This window comes from Phocoena sinus, chromosome 1 (genome assembly GCF_008692025.1).
Source record: "Phocoena sinus isolate mPhoSin1 chromosome 1, mPhoSin1.pri, whole genome shotgun sequence".
NCBI classification, from domain to species: Eukaryota; Metazoa; Chordata; class Mammalia; order Artiodactyla; family Phocoenidae; genus Phocoena; species Phocoena sinus.
In genome coordinates, this window is record NC_045763.1 from 114,950,519 (window position 1) to 114,966,470 (window position 15,952).

Sequence of the window (15,952 nt, forward strand, 5' to 3'; positions counted from 1 at the left end):
AGCTCCCATGGAGCCCTTGTCTCAGGAAGCCACCAAGTGGAGGCAGGACACCAGGACACCTCCCACCTCATCTATGGGGGTTTGGGGGTCAGGCTGTCTTCCTGCTGAGAGTCCAAGGTGGGGGAACCCACTAGGGAGGAATGTGATGGGAAGGCATTTAGCAAGACTGAGGAGATTGGATAAAAGGTGGGAGAATGAGGGTATCTGGAGGAGGTGTTGGTCTATGCAGGGCAGCTGGGGGGAGGGGGAGGTATATTTATCTTCTGAGTTGGTGGCATTAAAAATAACCAGGGCCCCTGAGTAACCCAAGCTCCCAGGTTTCTATGGCAGGGTGGAGGCCGTCAGTGGGGACTAGAAGGGCAGAGCAAAGAGGAAGCAGAAGATGGAATCAGAAAGGTCTCCTCCCACCCCGCCCCGCCCCCCCCACAGCCTGGGGCTACTGAGGGCAGGGACTGGGCAAGCTGGTGCCCCTAGGACTGGCTGGAGGGGGCAGGGAGGGAAGGAGGAGGGGAGAGGGGAGCCAGGCAGGAACAATGCTGGCACTGAGCCAGGAGCTGGAGTCGGGGACTGAGGAGAGAGGAGGGAAGGGGAAAGGATGAGGGGTGGAGAAAGGAAAAAGAAAAGAGAGCTGGGAGAAGTGGAGAAAGTGTCCCCACGTGGGTGCGCCCACACTACTCCTCTTCTGAGTCTCTAAAGCTACTTGAGGAAAGGAGCCTGTCCTCTGAGTTCCAGCCCCTTGAGGAGCTGAAGCTACAGCAGGAGGAACTTCAGTTAGCCTTTAGGAAGGACTTCCCTGGAGGAATGGGGGCAAGGGAAGGGGTGAGCCAGAGAGGATTGTGGGAGGGTGCAATCTCTCCTTCTCTGTTAAGTCCCGGGACTCAGCCGGGTTGTGGCCCATGTTCTTGCCCTGAGACAGGCTGCTGGAAGGATGACCTCACCTTTCTGCCTCTGTTTCTGCAGTTCCTTGGCTGATTTCTGAGTCAGGGACTGTGATGACAGAAGGACAATTACAGGAAAGTTTCACTGAAAGATTAGCCTCTATACTCAGCTGTTAAGTAAGGGGCTGGAGCTGAGACCTGGGCAGCCTGATGGCAGCCTGAGGATGGCACGAGAGGGCCCTTCTGACACCTTGTCCCACAGATCTTGCTGTGGGGTGTCCCATCCCAGCTCAGCTCTGGAACTGAGGGCGAGGAGCCGGAATGATGTGCTTGGCACATACGAGGAGGTGGGGGAGAATTTCCTCAATGGATGAGAGGACGGATGAAAGTCAGGGACTGCATTGGTCCTGCTCAGCACAGGGCCTGGCGAATAGCTGATGCTCCGTAAATGTTTGTCGAGGGAGTAAATGCTGCCCATCTGGCCAAGGCCAGGCCTGGGCCCTGCCTTTGTAGGCATCCCTGAAAACAGTAATGACACCTGTGCTATGGTCGAACCAAGAGGAGGATGGTCGGGTCCTTGGGTCTCCTTACGCTTAGGTACACCCTGGGTGGGCCGAAATGAATTGGGGACTGGATCATCAGGCCTCTGAGGAAGCTCCAGTGTCCCGCCCCAAAGCTGGGCCAAGTGAGGGTGGCTCTCCCTCCCCAGGCAGCTCTGGGCTGAGCCCAGGATCCCCTGCCCTTAGGCTCCTGCTGAAACTTTAGCCCATAATCCCCCACCTGAGCCTGAAGGGCTCCCACAGCTATCCTGGCCTCATAATCTTCAGTCCAGAAGGAGAGGAGAGGCCCAGCAAGGAGCAGAGGCTTGTCCCCCTTCCAGGGTGAGAGATGGAAGAGAGCCTATGGGGAAGACTAACACTTCTCCACCCTGGGGCACCCACTTCCCCGGCTGGGGAGAAAGAGGATGTGGAGGGGTCCTGCTGACACCTGTTGGGACCAAGCAGACCCCTCTTAATGTGACCAATGATTTCCCTGCTGCTTGAGTGATCCCCCAATCACTTTCTGGTCCTCAGTTTCTTCTTGAACAAAGGAGAGGCATGATCCCCAAAGGCCCTTCCTTCTGGGACTCTGTTCTCTGGTTCTACAACAATTCCCAGCTTCTAAGATTCCACCTTGGGGCAGCCGGAAGGGAGGGCACATTGCCGAGGACCGTGCAGCTGTCAGGCTGCTCCAGCTTGAGTCACCAGCTTGAATCCCAACCTGACCTGACACACCTGCTCACCTCAATGAGTGGGGGTGGGAGCTGAGACCTGAGTCCAGTCAGCTCCAGACACCCCCAGATCTCCTCTGATGGCTGCCAGGATTACCTTCCTCTCTGCTTTTCTCATCTCCTACTCCCTGCAAGTGGCTGGATCCCCTGGGGGAAGCTGGGAGAGGCTGGCCAGACCTGTGGAGGGCTGGGATAGGGATGAGGTTTCTGGGGTGCTGGCCGGGGGCAGAGGTCAGGCAGGCATTTGATGAGGAGGCAGAAGAACGGAGGAGACGACCTTTTAAAGTCCCTTCCAGTTGGAGGAGTCGGGCATGCAGCTCCAAGGGATGAAAAAAGGACCAGAATGTCATGAGAAAAGAATGATAGTTCAAGAGGAGACCAGGGGCTGGGGTTAAGTGGGGTCAACCCTGTCTCATCTCACCCCCTTTGGTGCCAGTGACTGGGCAAGGGGCTGACCCTGCTGTCTGGGAGCAATTGTCACAGCCCTGTGGGGAGCGGGCGGGGAGCGGGGGAGGAAGGGGCAATTCAGGCAAACCCCACCAGCCCACCAGCCCAAAGGGAAAGGGGAACAGAGATGGGAGGAGAGGGACTGGGGTTCCTGGGACACCCAAGGAAGTAGGTGAGGGAGGGACACTGCCCCCTACAAGGCTACTCTGAGGAGAACTTCTCTTTGAGTGGGAATAGGGCTGAGAAGGAAGGTGCGACTGGACTGTGGGAGGGATGGTGAGGAAGGGGCCAGGCCACCCTCGGGTGGGCCTGGAGTGGGGAGCTCTTGGCAGCCCCGGCTGGGAGTGAGGGTGCTGTCAGCCAGCCAGGTTTCTGCCGCTGCCTGGGAAGAGCCCAGCCCAGAGATCCTTATCCAGGGCAGGGACAGAACTGGTTTCTCGACTGGCAGCACCAAGGGGGACAGGGGAAGGAAGAAGCCGAGAGGTCAGGAGGGCAGTGGCAGGCTTGAAGGAGAGGTGGGAGGACCTGACTTGGGGACCCCCGACCCTCACTAGAGCCGCAGTCTCAACTGCCGGGGGACCTCGATAGGCATCGCTTTTGCATCCTATTTGCATATGACGGATTCACTTTCTAGACGGACTGAAGGACCCTCCCAGGTCCCCCAGCTGTCCCTGTCCTGCTATCCTGTCCCTCGTCTTTCTCAGGTACGACTGGCCCAGGCAGGAGAAATCCCTGGGTGGACTCCTCCCCACCTCCCCACCCCAGTCTCTCCCTTTCCACTGACACCTGAAGAGTCCTAAAGTCACTGAGGAGAGAGGCAGAGGAGCCAGCAAGAGGTGGGGGACTCTGAGGGACTCTCCTCAGAGCCTGCTCCCTTTCATCCTCCGCTACAAAGGGCTGGCGGCCCCAGTTCCATCCATCTTGTGCCTGTGGCGGTCCTTAAGTAGCCCTTTGTTGGGACCTGGGGTCAGAGGGCCTGACCAGCATGCCCCTCTCCTCTGAGCCCCACCCCTGGGGCCCTTTCTTTCCCCCTCTTCCCCTCCTCTTGAGTATCTCAGCCTTCTCCAGCCTAGATCTCTCTGTCTCTCTCTCTGTCTCTCTCTCTGTCTCTCTGTCTCTCTCTCTCTGTCTCTCTCTCTCTCTCTCTGTCTCTGTCTCTCTCTCTGTCTCTCTCTCTCTCTCTCTCTCTCTCTCTCTCTCTCTCTCTCTCTCTCTCTCTCTCGCCTCTCTCAGGGCTTCCTGTATCTGGCTCCACCTCTGCCAATCCCTCCCATGTGGATTCCTGTAACGTGGTTCCTCCTGTCACACACAGGCACGGAGCTGCCCTCAGGTTCTGGAGGCCTCAGAGGTACCCTGGGCCTTGGCTTCCCCAGGGCTTTCTCCTCTCTGGTCTCAGCTGTGTCCTGACTCTCTTGGTTTTGACATTTCTAGACCTTTCTCTCAGTTCCATGCTCCTGTTTCTTGGTGTGTGTGTGTGTGTGTATACTTCAGTTTCCCTAAGATGTCGCTGTAGACTGTCCCAGTGCCTGTAAGTGCCCCTGCCATGTGTGCCAGCCCTGACCTCAGGAGAGAATCACACATACCCCCTCCCTTGGCTTTGCCCTCCCTTCCTCTCTGGCTCTTCTCTCTCTGGCCCTTGTTGGGGCTCAGTGACCCAGGCCCCTCTGTTGCCCCAGAGATTTCACCTTCTCCCTCTCCTCTGAGAAGCTTGGACTCTAGAAAAGACTCTGCCCACAGATATCTCACAGAATTTTCAGGATGCATGCAGGGGGTGGGGGGTCCTATGCATTTTCCCTCCAATGCACTGCTGAGTAATGAGGGCAGGTAACAGAAGAGGAACCCAAGAGGCCTTGGGTTGGGAGGGGAAGCTGGAGAGATTTTCTCACAGGCTGGGCTGGGCTGGGCCAAATGGGTGAGGTGGCCGCTCCCTGGTCCAATCTCCTGGGTCCAGGACTGTAACTTCCTCGTCATTTCAGGCTGGCAGGCAGGGAAGTACTGGAGAAGCAGAGCCAGGAGGAAGTGCCTGCCCAAGGGGAGCCTCTGTCTCAGGGTGGACACACAGCTACTGCCTTCAGAGAACCCCCAGTCCGATGGGGGAGACCCAGTCCCTGCCCTCTGAGATCTCCTGGGAAAAAGAAATGTCTCTTCTGTCTGCCATTCTCAACAACTTTATTCAGAAAGAGACAAGCTAGGCAGAGAAACAAGAGCAGATGCCCCGAACAGACAGACAGAGCTCCAGCCACAAGGGCCTGGGAAAGGCTTGAAAAAAGGCCTCTCCAGGGTGGGAGTGGGGAGTCAAGTTGACGGGGGAAGGGTAGGTTGGGGAGCCAGCAGCCTGGATGCAGGCCAGACAGAGCTGGAGTCAAGGATGGTGTGAGAGGGGAGGAGGTGATGCCAAAGATAAAGAAAGGGCTCAGGCTGACAAGTTAAGACTCTTCTGGGTTAAACCAAACACAAAACGCATCCAGAAAGCTCAGCCTGATTCATTCTTCCATTTCTGAAAACAGCACCAGCAGCGACCAAAGCCAGACAGCCATTCTTTTTTTTTTCATAAATTTATTTATATTTATTTATTTATTTATTTATTTTTGGCTGCATTGGGTCTTCGTTGCTGCGCACAGGCTTTCTCTAGTTGCAGCGAGTGGGGGCTGCTCTTGGTTGCGGTGCGCGGGCTTCTCATTGCGGTGGCTTCTCCTGTTGCGGATCACAGGCTCTAGAGCGTGCAGGCTTCAGTAGATGTGGCTCATGGGCTCCGTAGTTGTGGCTCGTGGACTTTAGAGGGCAGGCTCAGTAGATGTGGCTCACGAGCTTAGCTGCTCCGCGGCATGTGGGATCTCCCCAGACCAGGGCTCGAACCCGTGTCCCTTGCATTGGCAGGCGGACTCTTAACCACTGTGCCACCGGGAAAGCCCCCAGACAGCCATTCTTGACGCCTCCCTTCTAATGCATCACAGTCTGCACCTCCCCCCAATTTTTCTCCACCTTCTGCCCGAGCATCTCACCAGTCTTCTGATGGCTTTCCTTCACTTCCCCTTTTCTCTGTTCCATCTCCACCTGGCTGCCAGAAGAAAATCCTTAGAACACAAGTGAAATGCCACCCCCTTTTTAAAAATCCTTCAACGGCTTCTCATTGCTCTTAGAATAAAATAAGAAATAGTGGCAATTCCCTGGTGATCCAGTGGTAAGGAGTCCGTGCTCTCCCAGCTGAGGGCCCGGGTTTGATCCCTGGTCAGGAACTGAGATCCCACAAGCTGCGCAAGGCGCAGCCAGAAAAAAAGAAAGAAAGAAAAAGAAAAGAAATACTTACTGTGGCCCTCAGGTCCTTCAGGCTTTGCACGGTCCAGCCACTGATGGCCCGCCCCCAGCTGCCAGGCATTCCAGTTATGGGACCGTGAACAGCCCCAAACTGTCCTTAGAGACTCTGCCCCATGGTTCTCTCTGCCTAGAGCACCTTCCCCTCTGCTCTACCCCACTGAGTCCTCCAGGACCCCCCCTAAGTGCTTTGTCCTCCAAAACACCTGCTCTTCTGATGCTCTGCCCTCCCCCGATCTAAATGAGGTCTTCTCTATGGCACTTTCTCCCTCTACTCTGCTTCTCCTTCATAGCCCCTACCACACAGGTAATTGCATATATATATATATTTGTTGTTGTTGTTGTTGTTGCTGCATCGGGTCTTAGTTGCGGCACGCGGGGTCTTTGTTGAGGCGTGCGGGGTCTTCATGGTGGTGCATGGGCTTCTCTCTAGTTGTGGCACCCAGGCTCCAGAGCTCGTGGGCTCTGTAGTTTGCGGCATGCGGGGTCTTCGTTGAGGCGTGCGGGGTCTTCATGGTGGTGCATGGGCTTCTCTCTAGTTGTGGCACGCAGGCTCCAGAGCTCGTGGGCTCTGTAGTTTGCGGCACGCGGGCTTTCTAGTTGAGGCGCGTGAGCTCAGTAGCCGTGGTTCATGGGCTTAGTTGCCCTGCGACATGTGGGATCTTAGTTTCCTGACCAGGGATCCAACACGCATCCCCTGCATTGTAAGGTGGGTGCTTTACCACTGGACCACCAAGGAAGTCCCTTGCATATTTATTGATGCATTTACTTTTTAACCATCTTTCCCTATTAAAGGTCTGTTCCCCTCCCCCCACAGCCCCCATGAGGGCAGAGATCTTGTCCATTTTATTCATTTCTGTGTTTCCAGTACCTAGCAGGGTGCCCAGCTCCTAGGAGGCTCTCAGGAAACAATAGTTGGATGAATAAATGAAAGGGTCCCTCACCTCCCCCACCCCACACTCAGAGACGGGACTTGCTTACCCAAGGACTCTGCACACTGTCTGCCTGCTCCCTGGCCCTGACCCTCTGCCCTCAGCTGCCGAATGTGGCCTCTCTTGGGGCAGGAACAGAAGGCTCTGGCCCCAGGGCATCCCGGTCTTGCAGGGAGAGGAGGCTCCCCAGCCGACACAGAGGCTCTGAAGCGTGACCACCAACTGTGCACTGTGCCGATGGAGGGAGAGGCCGCTTCAGGCCGTGTGAGGAGCTAAGCTTTGGAGAAGCAGCTGAATGCCAGTGGGTGAGAGGGCAGCATACCATGCAGGGGAGGTTGGAGCTGAGGCCTGCCTGGAGGAACACACACCGGAAAGGGTAGGGGCCATGTCTTGAAGGGCCTCTAATACCCGTTTGGACTTTATTTTGGACAAAAAGAGGGGGTGCAGCTAAAGGGATTTTGTGTCTTGTTTTATGGTTTTTTAAACAGGGCTCTGACATAATAAAATGTATGTTTTGAAGGATCCTCTGGCAGCACTGTGGAGGATAGATCAGAGATGCTAAGAGCTTACTATTGCTAAGTGCTATGTACGTAATGAGATTTATTTTATTTAACTATTACAACACCCTTGTGAGGTAGATGTTACATATAATTGCTGTTTTCTAGATTAGAAGCCTGAGACTCATAGCAGCCCTCTTCATTGGAAAAGTGCTGCTTCCCATCCCATGGGATTCTGATGCGATTGTTAATCACCGAACCAGACCTGTTCCTTGGCCATGGGTGTGGCATGAGGTCCAGGCCTGGCCAATCAGTGGGCCCCTTGCTTTGCCAACAGCAACTAGACCAAGGGTCCAAGGGATGGTCATGTGATATAAGCAGAACCAGACTGAGTCCTTCTGGGATGTTGAAGATATAGACCCCGGGAGAGAGTCCCACTTGTTTTTAGATCTCAAGCGGTAACCATGTAAGCTTGGGGCATATGAAGCCAATTTCCTATGACTTAGAGAACATTTCTGTGTGATAGGATTGAAGGCGACCAATGCACAAAGAAACAGAGGTGAGCAAGATGGATGCAAAGGGAGAGGCTGATGTACTTGTTTGGGTCCCTGGACTTAGCCACACCTGGAGCTAGACCCAGCTGAAAATTCCCAGTACATAAGCTATTGAATTACATTATTTTGTGTTTAGTTCAAAACTATACATGTACTCCCCCACCATGTTCAGAGCAGCACTATTTACAATAGCCAAGACATGGAAAATAATCCAAGTACCCATCAACGGACGACTGGCCTAAGAAGATATGGCATGTATATATATATATATATATATATATATATATATATATATATATATATATACTATGGAATATTACTCAGCCATAAAAAAGAATAAAATATTGTCATTTGCAGCAACATGGATGGACATAGTGATTATTATACTAAGTGAAGTAAGTCAGACAGAGAAAGACAAATATTATATATCACTTATATGTGAAATCTAAAAAATAATACAGGGAATTTCCTGGTGGTTCAGTGGTTAGGACTCCACACTTCCACTGCAGGGGGCCAGGGTTCACTCCCTGGACAGGGAACTAAGATCCCGAAAGCCGGGCAGTGTGGCCAAAAAAATAATAATACAAATGAACTTGTTTACAAAACAGAAACAGACTCACAGACATAGAAAACAAATTTATGGTTACCAAAGGGGAAAGGGGATGGGGGAGGGATAAATTAGGAGTATGGGAATAACAGACACACACTAACATATATAAAATAGGTGAACAACAAGGATTTACTGTATAGCACAGGGAACTGTATTCAGTATTTTGTAATAGCCTAAAATGGAAAAGAATTGAAAAATATATATATATATATATCCGAATCACTTTGCTGTACACCTGAAACTAACACAATATTGTAAACCAACTATACTTCAATTAAAAACAAAAACAAGGGGCTTCCCTTGTGGCGCAGTGGTTGAGAGTCCGCCTGCGGATGTAGGGGACACGGGTTCGTGCCCCGGTCCAGGAAGATCCCACATGCCACGGAGTGGCTGGGCCCGTGAGCCATGGCCGCTGAGCCTGCGCGTCCGGAGCCTGTGCTCCGCAACGGGAGAGGCCACAACAGTGAGAGGCCCGCGTACCGCAAAAACAAAACGAAAACAAAAACAAAAAATCCAGACAACTGAAGCTCAGAGACACTAAGTAACTTGTCTGAGGTCACACAACTAGCAAGTGGCAGAACCAGGATTTGAACCTCTCTTATTCTAACACTTGTGCTCATTTCGCCCTATCACAGCATAATAATGTAAAGAGCAAACAGGCAAACCAGTTAGGAGGTGAGCAGTGAGAAAGCATGGTCTAGGGCATTGGCCTGGGGAAGGAGGGCAGGCATTTGAGAGAGATGATGATGGAATTTGGGAAGACACGGGACAGACCTGAGTGTGGAGGCTCAGTGAGGTGAGTGGGAGGAGGACCCAAGGGGCCTGGAAGACCCAGGAGACAGGGCAGATGGGGCAGAGTGAGGGATCTCAAGGCAGAGATGGGTTTGTCTCAGACACAGAGGATACCTGGGTAAGAGCAAGGCCAGCCCGTGGGCGGTGAGGAGCTCGTCTGGAACCAGGTGGGAAGCCAAGGCCAGGCCCAGGGTTGCCCACAGATTGGGGTTGGAGGAGACAGAAGGAACAATTGGAGGAGGAGGAAGCTGTGTCACCATCATGGGAGAAGGTGGGAATCAGTTCCCCAGCGTGCCAGCTCAGAGTCAGGGGGGCCCTGGTGGCCTTGGAAGCCAGAGCAGGAGACAAAGGAGGCTGGAGGAGGGGAAGTGAAGGTGATGCTCATGGATTCAGCAGCAAATGAGGGGGTGGTGATGAGAAAGGTGAAGGGAAGGTGGTTCCCTCCCAGGTGTGTAAGTCGCACCGGTGCTGCTGAAACATCGACTCGCTCACACTGCAATTTAGAGGCAAAGTTGAACTCAGGTGACTTACCCAACCCCTTCCCAATGAGCCAGAGACAGGTTTTATTTTCTAAAACATTTTAATAAAATTAACCAATAAATATTCTACACTGTATGGGCTACAGGGACAAAGAGTGGAAGACAGAGGGCCGGTCTTCCCAGTCGGGCCCTCAGGTCCCCTTGCAGAAAAAGAGAGAGACGGTGCTCTGGGCTGGTTGGGGCTGGGACTGCTGACTTGGGATGGGGGGAGTGATTCTGGAACGGGTGATCTGGGGTCCTGCCATCCATCCCACTTTGTTGGTGTATGGGAGGAAAGGGGGGGCCAAAAAAAGCAGAGCCCCTGCAGGAGACATCCTAGCACCCCCAGAAGTGACTGGGGTGAGGGGAGAGCTAGCCTAGAAGGAAGGAATGGGGGAGGGGCAGCCCATGAGGCAGTGAAGCAGGGAGCATGGGCTGGTGGCAGGCTCTGGCGGCTCTTGGGCCACAGCCACTCACTCTCGGACATAGACCCTGGTGCACACGATGTCGTCCGCCGTCATGGTCTGAAAGGGGAGAAGTCATCGTTAGCCTGGGTCCTGTGCTTGGTTGCAGGAGGGTTGAGCGGAGGTACTCTGCTTGACCTCCAGGTCCAAACCTACTTCTCGGCTCAGGACTGACAGGTAAGAGCTGGTCACAAAATGCCTGGGCATCACGGGATGGAGGACAATACAGCCCCAGGGGTCCATCCTAAGTCTTTCTCCCCAAGCCAGGAAGATCCCCACGGAGGACTGTTGGGACCTCTCAGCGCATGTCCTTTGTTCCAAATGGAAGGGACACCCTTTTACGTTTGCACAAGGACACTGTATGGGACAGGGACAGCCTAGTCCTGCCCCAGCAGCCTCATAGGAGATGGGGAGACAAGCCACAGTTGTTCTTAAATCTCCTGCACCCTGGAATGTCCCGGAAAATCTCTGACGGTAGCACTGGGCTTGCTCTGCGCTGAGAGGAGGCAGGCCTTACCAGGATCAGCTCTCCGTCATTGGTCAGTTCTCTGGTCCAGGAGGTCTTGGGACCCTCTCCCTTCAAAAGCCTCTGCTCGCAGACCATTTTGTTCTCACTCTCCCATTTTACCAGGCTCTGCATGAGAGGGTGGTCAAGTGAGGTGGGCCCACAGCAGGGACAATGCTGTGAGAGGTATAGGGGATGCACCCCCTTTCTACCCACCACCACTATCTAGGGACTTTCTCCATTGGAACTGGAGGAAAGACTCCAGGAAAAGACTGGAAAATGTCATGTTGAGAGGCAGGGCAATAGATGCCATGAGCCTGAGGGACCCCATCCCGGCACGCACCTTACAGGGTCTCCCGTCCACAGTCTGCTCCTCAAACTCTTCTCCAATATTGAAGTTGATCTCTGTGGTACGCACGGTGGTAGAGGTTTTGATGTAGAAAGTGTCTCCCTCCTGTTTGATCTCCACTGCTGGCTTGGATGCTGCAGCCACGGCGATCTTCCTCAGCATCACGTTCACCCCTGGAGGGAGAGGAGAGGCTCGACTCTTATGGGCGCTCCAGGCGCCTGGCTCACACTCTCCCCAGGGACAGCAGGAGCAGGCTGAACTGTGAGGGGCTGGGAAGAGGGGCAAGCTGCCTGGGTGTCCAAGAAAGCACCTTGAAGGAAGGGCTGGTGGTACAGCCCTGATGGCTGGTGGGTTCAGGGAGGAGGGACAGAGAGGCAGTGCCCCGCCCTTGGGGGTTCTGCTTCTAGCTACGGCCCCACCTGGATGAGTCAGCAGCCCTGGATCGGGATCCCCAAGTCTCAGCTCTTCACTCGGTTCTTGGGGGCAGCTTCCCCCTATTCCTCTCATCCTGCGACAGCTCACCTTGGCTCAATTCACCTCACTTTTGGTCCTTTGACCATCCTGCTGGAGACCATCTGCTGGGGAGGGCTCATCAGAGTCACTCCGTCTGCACCCCCGCCCACGTGCAGGGCAGGCCTTCCCCAGCCAGGCCTCACTACTCACGTCCTGCCCACTCACCTCCCCTGTCTTGTGGCCTTTATTTGCTGAGCCTCTGTCCCTCCCCAGGATGAGAAGGAGCAGGGATTCTCAGCAGGGGAAGAGGTGGGACAGCTGTTTCCCCCTACAGAATGGTCAGCAGCCTGGGGACACCACCGGCTGTGAAATAAGTAAGATCCATTAGGCCATGATTTCCACCTGGCTCACCCTCCCTTGCAGGCTGGGTGACCCTGGGCAAATGGCTTAACCTCTCTGAGCCTTAGATTCCACAACTGTAAAATGGAGACAGTAACTTCTTCAAGAGCCTATCACATGGGATGATGTGTGTTTAGGCCCTAGCACAAGCAGTGCCAGGCACATCTGTATGTTTTCAGGAAACGATAGCTACTCTTATTGTTATTGTTATTTTCACTGATAAAAGGAAGGCAAAGAAAAAGCCAGAGTTGGGGCTCAGACAAAGTTCCCTGCATCGGATTCCTGCCCACCTGCCCTCCTGGAACAGAAAGGGACACTCCCCTCCCCTCCCCTGATGTGGGCCCGACTCCAGGAACACCCACCCCACTTCAGGGGTCAGGTCTTCTCATTCAGCCTCTGTGGATTCAGAGTCCCTGTGCCTGTCCCCCTATCCTTTCCCAGATTAGAGCCCTTCTCTCTATTCCCTAGTTATTTAAAAGGAGTGGAGGAGCCGGAGAGAGCAGCCCTCTGGCAGGAAGTCAAGCAGGCAGGGAGGCACCTCTAGTCAGGGCCGAGGTCCAAGCTCTACACCCTTCACCTGGCCTGGCCTCCTGCCCTGAACTGGAGCAGAACGCTTCAGGGAAGCAATGGGTGTGATGAGGGGCCAAGCTGGGCTGGGCCAGGCAAGTGGGATTCCCTATCTCCCAATGCGGTCCAGACCCCCTGGCCCTCCTCCAGACCTGGGTCCCTAGAGAAACAAATCCCCTTTCCCCTCGGCACCAGAGCAGACCCACTCTATTCCAGACAAAAGGGAGTGGGAGGAAGCCCTCTCCCTCAGGAGCCCCAGGAGCCTACTTCTTGGCTGCCAATCTCTTGTGTCCAGGGAGAAATGACTGAGGTTCCCAGGACTAATTGACTTGGTAAAAGAGACATATCCCACTCCACCTCCTTGGACAAAAAGACTACTTCACTCTCTGGTGCTACCCGGGAAGTCCAACCTGTTATCCATCTTTCCCGTTATAGGAACAGGAGCTGCTAGCTATGTGTCGTAACCATCATACTGGATGGGACGGGTATCCCCCAAATACCTGAGCATCCCTCCCCAGGAGAGAGATTCTTGCATAGGACAAAGAGGGGTGAGAAGGGACTGAGATTCCTGCGGAAGCAAGGCTAGGTCCAGAGGAGACACCCCTCCAGCCAGCTTCTGGTACCTGTGGTGCTGGGGCCAGGCTCAGCCAACGTTGGCTGATTCAGGACTGTGTTTGTCTAACGGGTCTGTTTTCAATCTGCCCCACAGCAAGCCCTGAGGAGGGCACGTGGCTCTGAGAGACCCCACAGGGAGGACAAACAGACTGAAGACAGACAGACAACAGGGTTGGGTTTGGGATCTTATCCTCCAGCTGGGGCCTGGGGGTGTGCCAGGCCACTGCCTCCTCCACTGGGGAGAGGGGCCAGAATCCAGAGAAGTTGGGGGATGGAATGGCATCTAGGCTTTCTGAAGGGAAAATTGTTATCCTTTGGCAGGATCTTGGTGGCACGCGGGATCTTGGTTGCAGCATGAGGCATGCATGCGGGATCTAGTTCTCCGACCAGGGATCAAACCCAGGCCCCCTGCACTGGAAGTGTGGGGTCCCCATTGGACCACCAGGGAAGTCCTGGATCTTTAATTTCAACAAGGGTAGGGCAAGAAAGGCTGACATGATTACAAGAAATACTGTGGTCAGACTGCAAGCAGAACTAATGGTAAGGAAGGATGGAAATCCCTGCTTTCCTCACTGCATTCCAGCCCCTTCCTAGTTCCTGGCTCATTTCTACAGTCCCCGGCCCCACACAGGGTGCCCTCTGCTCTTTCCAGCTGGGGTCTCTCTGTTCAGTTCAGAAATTGATGGCTCCAGGGTTTCCAGGTGGCTTCCCAGTGGCTGGGTCCTTGACTAACCTCCATCTCTTTGCAGAGCCCTCTCCCCAGCCGGCCCAGGCTTTCCCCACCCCTCCTCCCCAGACACCAGAGGGCACACTGGAGTTGGGAAGGGCAGTCTGGGTAGATTCAACTTCCTCCACCTTTAACCAACAGACCTAGCTGGGCTGCAGCCCGTCTCCAGGGAGGCAGGGAGAAGAGAATTCGGATTTTCTCAAAGGGAGGGGATGGCTGGGGTTTCACACGAAGCCATTTGTTGAAATCTAAGAAAGTGATAATTATCCAGAGCGAGTTTAGGATTCTGGAGCTGCTCGCTGTAGGAAAATATTTGTCTCACAGATGGAGGGTGGGGGGAGCAGAGTGGAAAAGTTCTGAAACGGGAAGAAAGGGGGATCTGGGGGCCCTGCGGTGACGGATCACCTGGTGGGTGGAGCCCCGCACTGAGAGATCTGGAATCTGCCCGGGGATTGGGTTACCTGCGGGGGGCAAGGGGAAGGAGGCAGGAATGCCTGGGGTGGGGGTGGGAGGCTCGGCTGGGTAGGGACCCAGGCTCCCAGCCTGGATGCAGGGTTTGCAGCTTCCGAACTGCGGAGAACCCCACTGCCTCACCCCAGGGAATACCGACCTCATGCTTCTGGTTTCTACTTGATTCAGAGGCTGAGTCGCCGCAGGAGTTGGCGTCTGTGGGCGCCCCGCCAGAGGAAGAAGGATTTAGGTGTTCGGGCTCAGCGCCCCGGGACCCAGGCGTCTGACCCCTATTCTTGGGAATGTAGGCGCCCAGCTTCCCACGCCCTGATTCCAACTTCCCTTTCTTTCTCGTACCCACCTCCGAGGCCTCGGCAGAGCCCCCTCTCCTCTCCCGGGCGCTCAAAAATCTCCTTACCCAGAACTTTGAGCAAATCCTCAAAGTTCTCCGATCGGATGATCTTCCAGTTGCCAGAGAAGTTGGGCATGGTGGCGGTGCTAGTGGCGGTCCCCTTAGATCCTTCGGCTGGAGCACTGGACGCTGAGTCCTTTAGTCGAAAGAGATGTCTCCGCCGCCTTCGCCGGATGGTAAGACTCGAACCAGGACTCGTCCGAGGACAACCCTAAAGCCGGCCTGGGCTCTCGCGCGGGCAGCTTTTATACCCTTTGTGGACCCGCCCTTGCCTAAGAATGAGGTGGTCCCGCCTCCCGCTCCGCCCCCCCATCCACCCCACCTGGGGGGCCTTGAGCCCCGGCCCTGCATTACCACCCCACCCCCACTCCCACCCCATCCTCTGGATCTAGCCCAGTGGGCGGGTCCAGAATTCGCTGAGAGGGCCCGAGATTGCTGGCTCCCGCGCCAGTGGGTGGATGAGGAGGCGGACGGAGGGCTATAGTCCTCGGACTGGTCTCTCAACCGAGAGGAGAGGGCGCTAGGCCCGGGGCACAGATGCTGGCCTCTCATGCCTTTTAGTCCGAGGCACAGGGTCGCACCTCGCTTGTTCCCCATCCCTGCCCAACTTGACACGGTGCGCTCGACTCCTTGGCGCCGGACACCCGGCGACACCACCGGCGGGTGAACCCCTGCTTGCAAGCCAGAGCTGGGGAAGAGAATGGGCGGCCAAGCTCCGGCTCCACTGAAGCTTGAGTTGGATCCAGTGTGACCGCTCCGAACTCGAGACCGGCTGGGGAGCCCTGGGGTTTAGGGGCCAGGCACCTAAGTGAGGCAACGGCGCCCCCTACTGGAACAACTCGAAGAGGCTGGGAGGGGGCTTCACCCCCTACCCACCACCCTCGACTCCCCACCCGGTATCGGGCTCCAGTAGCGCCTGCGGACGCTGGAAGTTTAAGCAAAGAGACTCATTCTTCTTAAAGCGTTGGGCGGGCATCGAAGGGTTAAACAAGAGCCTGGAGCGCCAGGCTGGGGAGGGCAGAGGTCACAGCCAATCACTTGACACGAGCTCTTTTTTACGGCGCTTTCTCTGTCACTCGGCTCCCCAGACCCCCGAGGGAATCGCAGTAGGCGGCAGGGAGGGGAGGCGGGGACTGAGGCGCGGAGCCCTCGGCGCGCCGCGCTGCCACCTAGGTTGGGGGGAGTCTGGGTGCCCCGGGGA

The 15,952-nt window shown here is 55.1% G+C and overlaps 1 protein-coding gene across 1 annotated transcript; it reads right to left on the reverse strand.

Annotated features, from left to right (window-relative positions):
• Positions 1–9,854: 9,854 nt before the first annotated feature.
• CRABP2 (cellular retinoic acid binding protein 2) lies at positions 9,855–14,970 on the reverse strand. Its single transcript, XM_032642239.1, has 4 exons — positions 14,758–14,970; positions 11,123–11,301; positions 10,792–10,908; positions 9,855–10,334 (listed from the first exon to the last, which is right to left on the reverse strand). Exons 1-4 carry the CDS (start codon positions 14,825–14,827, stop codon positions 10,284–10,286), a joined length of 417 nt encoding a protein of 138 aa, XP_032498130.1. The 5' UTR covers positions 14,828–14,970; the 3' UTR covers positions 9,855–10,283.
• Positions 14,971–15,952: the final 982 nt, after the last annotated feature.

What these genes read in the sequence shown, in the direction of transcription:
- CRABP2 (XM_032642239.1), bottom strand. Translation starts at nt 14,827, where the DNA reads ATGCCCAACTTCTCTGGCAACTGGAAGATCATCCGATCGGAGAACTTT. An exon ending in GGATTTGCTCAAAGTTCTGG is followed by an intron (nt 11,302 to 14,757) that starts GTAAGGAGATTT and finishes CTCTCCCTCCAG; the next exon opens with GGGTGAACGTGATGCTGAGG. An exon ending in TGGACGGGAGACCCTGTAAG is followed by an intron (nt 10,909 to 11,122) that starts GTGCGTGCCGGG and finishes CCTCTCATGCAG; the next exon opens with AGCCTGGTAAAATGGGAGAG.